Raw genomic sequence first — 6,973 nt, forward strand, 5'->3', positions numbered from 1 at the left:
AAGTTCAACTAACACATTAATTTCAACTACAATCTTGTTCTTGTCAGTCAATTCAAAAGAACCCGGCCCTCACATGCTGTTGTTATATGGATTTTGGTAGTTTAAGATTAGGCTCTTCGAGGGTTGAAAAAGCGCTACAGAGACAAATCGGTCAAGCCCTTGAAATATTGAGTCTGTCGAGAGATGAACGTTAACTAACATTGACCTTTAAATATATATATATATATATTCAAAAAATAAATATTTTAAATAAAAAAATTTTAAAAATAAAACATTTACAAATTAAATAATGTGCTGTTTGTTTAATTAATAAAATATAAGTTTTATATAATCTTTTCTATTTTTATAATAATAATAATAATAATAATAATAATTAATAGTAATAATAATAATATTAATAAAATTAATATTAATTAATAGTAATAATAGTAATAGTAGCAGCAGCAGCAACAACAACAACAACAACCACAACAACCACAACAACCACAACCACCACAACAAATAACAACAACCACCACCACAACAAACAACAACAACAACCACCACAACAAACAACAGCAGCAGCAGCAACAACAACAACAACAACAAGAACAAGACCAACGTATTTATTGGTTTGATTTTAAGAAATATTATGCAAAGTCGTGTTTTCCGCAACTACTTAAATGGGCTTGTGATTTTCGTTTACGCTAAAACAGGGTCAAACAAAAAGTCAACTTTTGACCGACGTTGACTGATACTGACTGACTTTTTTTAAAGTACTTTTTAGTGTTGCCGACTAATCACACTTTTGAATGAAACGAGACGGGCTAGTCACCATATAGCCGTTTGCAACCATGGGCCCTTCATTATCAAAAATGACGAACCGGTTCTATCGGGAAAAAGTTAAACAAGTTAGTGAAACGAATTTGGATTAGAAAGAGGATACATAAACAAGTTAACTGTGCGAAATTTGAAACCCAAACCTACTGTTAAACCAAACAACAGATTTGAAAGTACCAACTCATACCATTTCCGTTCCATTATGTAATCAAACTGATTCACACAGCAATTCCTAACAATAAACTAAACGCCACCTGCGGTTGATCATTCCTCACATGCTCAAATCAGGCCCTAGATCCTGAACACGATTTGAATCATGATCGTCCACTCTCAACAAGCTAGAGCGACGCAGCTCCTCAATTCGGCTTGTAACCTCTGACATTGTAGGCCGGTTATCAGGGTACTGAGCTGCACAATCTATGGCCAACTGCAAAAGCTGCACCATTTCCTCTTCCAAATTCTGGTACCTTAGTAGCTCGAGATCAAACACCTCAGAAGTCCACTCTTCTTTGACCGTTGACTGCACCCATCTCGGGAGGTCAACACCTTCTTCATTCAAAAGGGCATGGGTTGGGGCCTTTCCGGTTAGTAGTTCCAATAGTAACACCCCGAAGCTGTAAACGTCTGCTTTTTGGGAGACTCTACGTGGGTCAGTTACCTCTGGTGCACGATATCCGGCTACTCGGTTAGGGGTTGAGGGTAGGCCCACAAGATGGGTTAGACCGAAATCGGATACCCGGGCCCCCAAGGATTTGGTCAACAGAATATTTGATGACTTAATATTCCCATGGGAGACATTGTCACCATAACTGTGTAGGTACTCGATGCCACGGGCAGCTCCAAGCGCAATGGCTGATCGCATTTCCCAGTTCAACGGTGTCCTACCACCTCCTTTATTTCCTGAAACAATCAAGAATCACAATCAGAATACTTTATCTACTGAAACTGATGGCAATGTTTATCATCATTCTTATGATAGATACTATTCATAATTAATCATAAAACTAAGAGAAAAGCCAGTTTCACCCATTTACTTATAGATTGGCTGACTTATATGGCTTATGTGTAACGGTTCACATAGGCAAAACAAAAACATATAGCTAGAAAGGAAACTGGTCAGATGGGTCAGCCACGTGAAAAGTTGTCCAAGTTTATCCTCGATGCATAAAAACCTCCGTATTTATTTTCTCCGAACATGTTTATCATCAAATTACTGAAATTATCACACATTATTCATTATTCATTATAAATAAAAGAAATTTAACAGAGGGTGGTTCTATCCGGCCAGTTTTGAACAGTTGAGATACCTCGGCTGCTTTGACCCACTACAAAAATGCACGACCCACCCAAATTGCCACCTCTACTCAATCCCATCAAATAAAAGTTGGGAAAAAAGGGTACTCTTAGACCAGCAAAACTAACCTTTAACAAAAGTCTGAATTTTTTTAGTTCAGATCAATAGAACTTACTGGGACTACATACTTAGTAGTTTAACTAACACAAACTCATATGGAAAGTGTTAATCATATTTCTCACTGACTCTAACCATCAAAACATTGTGATCCAACTTCGTTGCCCAAAAAAAGTGTTTGCGTTTATGCAAATTATACGAATAGTATAGATCAAAATAAAGGTTTGGACACACTTCGAAGTTTTGAGAGCAAAACAAAAAACACCACTCGCCCAAAACCAATTATTTACCCCCAACTGCAGTCACTTTTGCCATTATCAAGTGACCAGTTCGGTGTACACTGTAAAAGGCCATTATGATAGATTCATGAGCAGAAAGGTCAGCCAAAGAAAAATGTTGGTTAGAATAAAAAACAATTGCCATGAGAAAGGGGCAAACTTGTGCTTCTGTCACGAAGCCATAACTATTTAAAAAAAAAAAAAAAACTGCTAAAAGAATTATTTAGCTTCAAAAAATACAATTTTCATACAAATCGCATAAATATAAATGCAAAAATACAACAATAATATAAATATAAATATTTAACTTAACATTAACGATGATTATAAAGTAATAATAATACGTACAGAAACAAAAAGCATTTTTCAAAAATCACAAATTTCCTGACTAAATCCATAAATTTTAATCTGGTTGAATCAACTTTTCCAGAAAAAAAAGGAATTATATTCACAAGAAAGTAGTAACCTTGTCAAATAACCATTGTAGTTGGGAAAGCAAAATGAAAACAAAAAATTGCTTACAATTGCAATTTCTTGCGTTCTTTGACATAAAAATAGAAAAGCAGAAAGGTTGCTTTGCAAGTAACAATTCTGTCCAAGAAATTGCAACTTCAGTTTATCTTTTGCATTTCCACAAATACAACAATTAATCTACATGAAATTTCCTTCAGTTGTTAAAAATCTTAATATGCATATTGCTATGGATGTTTATGAAATACTTACTCAAACATCAGAAAGCTACAAACAACATAACTAATTGACAAAGAAGACAGACAATTAACAAAAGATAATAAATAAGTGGATGGTATCTCTAGCTACATTATACGGAGTATATTTTAACAATAATACATTGTTACATTGATTTTGGCAAGTTGTTCGAAACTGACAAAAGGTAACAATCATTATCCTTATTTTTTATTGACACTTGTTATAGTTCAAAGGCTCAACAATCAGACTATAAAAACAAACAATAACTCAATTTTGCTTCACAAATTAATACTACTATACTAGTTAGTTGACATAATAACATCAAGCATACATGCATTATTAATAAACATTAACATTTTAACATTTAACATTATTCTTATGTATAATATAATTATAATTATAAATTATAAATTATAATAGAAATGAAGGGGATAGAATAGCAAACCATGAAGAAGTGCAGAAAGGCTTCCCATTGGCATATAATCATATACAAGAAGCTTCTCTTCTCTACTGTAATAATAAGCCCTCAAAGGAACCAAATTCTCATGGTCCATTGCACCCACAAATTCAATCTTCTCCCTAAACTCCGGCTCCAAAACCGTAACGTCCTTCAATCTCTTAACCGCAACCATAATTCCAGCCTCCAACACTGCCTTATATGCCGTCCCAAACGTCCCTTTCCCCAACACTTCAGCAGAAGCTCGCAACAAATCCTCCAAATCAAACACAGCAGTCGAATTCCTAAAAAACACTAGCTTCTTATTACCACCAACATCTCCACCACCGGTGTTTCCACCTGCCGCTGTGGTTGTCGCCATTGCCGCTGCAGCTGCCGCCGCCACTGAGAACCCGTTACTACCCGACCCTGTTAATGGTTTTTCCCCTAAAACCTCAGCATCATTATGCTTAGTTCCACCACCAATATCGATAGAGCTTGTTTTCTTAGCACTCCTCTTTCGACAAAGAATAAATACCAAAATCAGGATAACAACAAGACCTAATACAGATCCGACTACAATTCCGGCAATCGCACCACCAGACAAACCGTTTTTCTTCTTCCTGTTTCTATTAAGATCAACCGAAACCGCAGGAGGCACATTCACCGAATTAACGCACAACTCGTCTAGAGGAGATCCACAAAGCGAGTTTCCAATAAACGATTCTCTCGGTTTCGTTTTAAGCGATTTCGGAACAGAGCCATTTAAATTATTAAATGACACATTAAACTGCTCCAAATTAGGGTTTTGAAGGTCAGGTAAACTACCAGAAAACTGATTGTTCTCCAAATACAAAGTTTTCAACCTTGTAAAATTATTAAAACCAGTTGAAATCTCACCGGTTAAATTATTACCAGCAATATTTAACCTAACTAGGTCACGTAAACTACTGAAAAAAATATCTGGAAACGAACCGGTAAACCGATTACCTTGTAAATACAAATTACGCAAACCGGTACACGACGCCAGATCAACCGGAATCGAACCGGACAACGCATTGAACCGGAGACTCAACGTACGAAGCTCCGTCAAATTTCCGAAAATTCCAACCGGAAGCTCACCAACAAGTGAGACACCTGGAAGATGAAGAGCAGTAACACGGTTAACGGCGGAGTCACATTTTACACCGGACCAGTTACACGGCGTTTGTTCGGTGGTGGTCCAGAGAAGTGTACGGCCACCGACTGCTGACCGGAGAGAAAGTAGCGCGTCTCGGTCGGAAGCCAGATCCGTCATTATTCCGGCCGGTAGAAGAAGCAAAATGTGAATTAGAATAAACAGCATTGTTGCGGTTACCGATTGAAACCCTATCAATTTAATTGAAACAATGTGTTGAGTATGAATGTGTTGAATTGATTTGTAAAATGGTGGTGGCATTAATTGTTAATTTAACATCGTGATTTCATCGTTGAAATGAAGGAATGGTAGCAGGAGCACACGGAGGGAGATAGAGATATAGAGAGTGGTGTGTATGTATAGGTAATAGAGATAGAGATAAATAGAGATACAGGCTGTAAACCCTACGTTGGTGTGTTTACACAGTTCGAGTCAAAAATCAGTCTCACTCTTCTCACGGCTAATTTTTAATTTTAGAAACTAAAATTAATTAATTATTACTTAAATTAATTAATTGTTAACTGACTGTAGTTATCACTTATTAAGGTTGATTTATAACTTTGTTCGTGGATAGAGCCACCACTACTACTTTCTTTATTGATTTGTAGTGTGATCTGTAGTGATGCAATTTAAGATGTTATCTGGTCAGTGTGGATATGAATAATTTAAATGAATGACTATTAAATATGAATACGGATATATATATATATATATATATATATATATATATATATATATATTAGATCGGATATGAATTATAATTCATAATTGATTAATAAACTTGATTTCACCGAAATACTTAAATATACAAATATATAATATGTCTTATATAAATTCAAATATATCATCATAACTACTTCCAATTATATATATTGTTATATTATTTCATAACTTTTATTTACTGTTTAGGAAGTGGATGAAACGGTAACTTTTCAAACTCTCTGACTTGAGTATTGTGCCCATGGGATTTTAATTTTCGATATTTTTTCTCTCTTTTCCGCCTGCTATATCTTTTGTTCCGGTAAATGATGCTTCCCATTTCCTGTTATTGTTTTAGATAAACCTTTAATTGACTTATGGCGCCTTTTTCCTCTTCTAATTTTAAACCAACTTCCCATAATTCTATTCCAATCAATACCCCTAATCAAAATGCACAGACTAATACTCACAAACCTCATCTTCACAACAAAACATGTGACGTCCTCCAAATAGGGTCTGGAAGAATAACGTCACTAAATATATCAAATCACAGTTGTATAAACGAGAACGACTCTATATGAGACGTTTTATTGAGTTTTGCAGCTGAAGGTAAATAGATTACATTGTATTTAATGAACAACGCATTAAATGTCTTTAATTGATATGATATGAAATGAAGACTCCAAGCATGGCAAGCAATCATCATCAAAGCAGCAGATATACAGCGGAAGCAATATTTAAGTACCTGAGAATAAATATGCTTAAAAGTCAACACTAGGTTGAGTGAGTTCATAGGTTTGTCATAAATAATGATTTCAGTAATAGTGTTAGACCACAAGATTTTTGTTCATAAGCTTGGTTTCGCAGGGACCAATTAGTAGATCTCGCAGATCCAAAAGTTATTCATAAGCTTGGTCTCACATGGACCAATTAGTAGATCACGCAGATCCAAAAGTTATTCATAAGATTGGTCTCGCAGGGACCAATTAGTAGATCACGTAGATCCAAAAGTTGTTCATAAGCTTGGTCTCGCAGGGACCAATTAGTAGATCACGCAGATCCAAAAGTTATTCATAAGCTTGGTCTCACATGGACCAATTAGTAGATCACGTAGATCCAAAAGTTGTTCATAAGCTTGGTCTCGCAGGGACCAATTAGTAGATCTCGCAGATCCAAAAGTTATTTATAAAGTTGGTCTCGCAGGGACCAAAAAGTAGATCACGCAGATCCAAAAGTTATTCATAAGCTTGGTCTCACATGGACCAATTAGTAGATCACGTAGATCCAAAAGTTATTCATAGTTTGCCCCAAAGACAAGTTGTGTTTATACTTGTCGGTTAGGGACTTAGTCGTGTGACGAAGCATTGGCTCAGTGGTCAGTATCTGAGGTACACTCAGTGGTCACCAGGCGGTTAGCTAGGAAGGCACTGGGTGGGACGGTGTTT

At 35.9% G+C, this 6,973-nt stretch overlaps 1 protein-coding gene across 1 annotated transcript; it reads right to left on the bottom strand.

Annotated features, from left to right (window-relative positions):
* Positions 1-862: 862 nt before the first annotated feature.
* LOC139873499 (probable inactive receptor kinase At1g48480) lies at positions 863-5,078 on the bottom strand. The gene is made up of 2 exons (XM_071861428.1): positions 3,662-5,078; positions 863-1,719 (listed from the first exon to the last, which is right to left on the bottom strand). Exons 1-2 carry the CDS (start codon positions 4,995-4,997, stop codon positions 1,091-1,093), a joined length of 1,965 nt encoding a protein of 654 aa, XP_071717529.1. The 5' UTR covers positions 4,998-5,078; the 3' UTR covers positions 863-1,090.
* Positions 5,079-6,973: the final 1,895 nt, after the last annotated feature.

This window comes from Rutidosis leptorrhynchoides, chromosome 10, assembly GCF_046630445.1.
Source record: "Rutidosis leptorrhynchoides isolate AG116_Rl617_1_P2 chromosome 10, CSIRO_AGI_Rlap_v1, whole genome shotgun sequence".
In the NCBI taxonomy this organism is placed as follows: domain Eukaryota; kingdom Viridiplantae; phylum Streptophyta; class Magnoliopsida; order Asterales; family Asteraceae; genus Rutidosis; species Rutidosis leptorrhynchoides.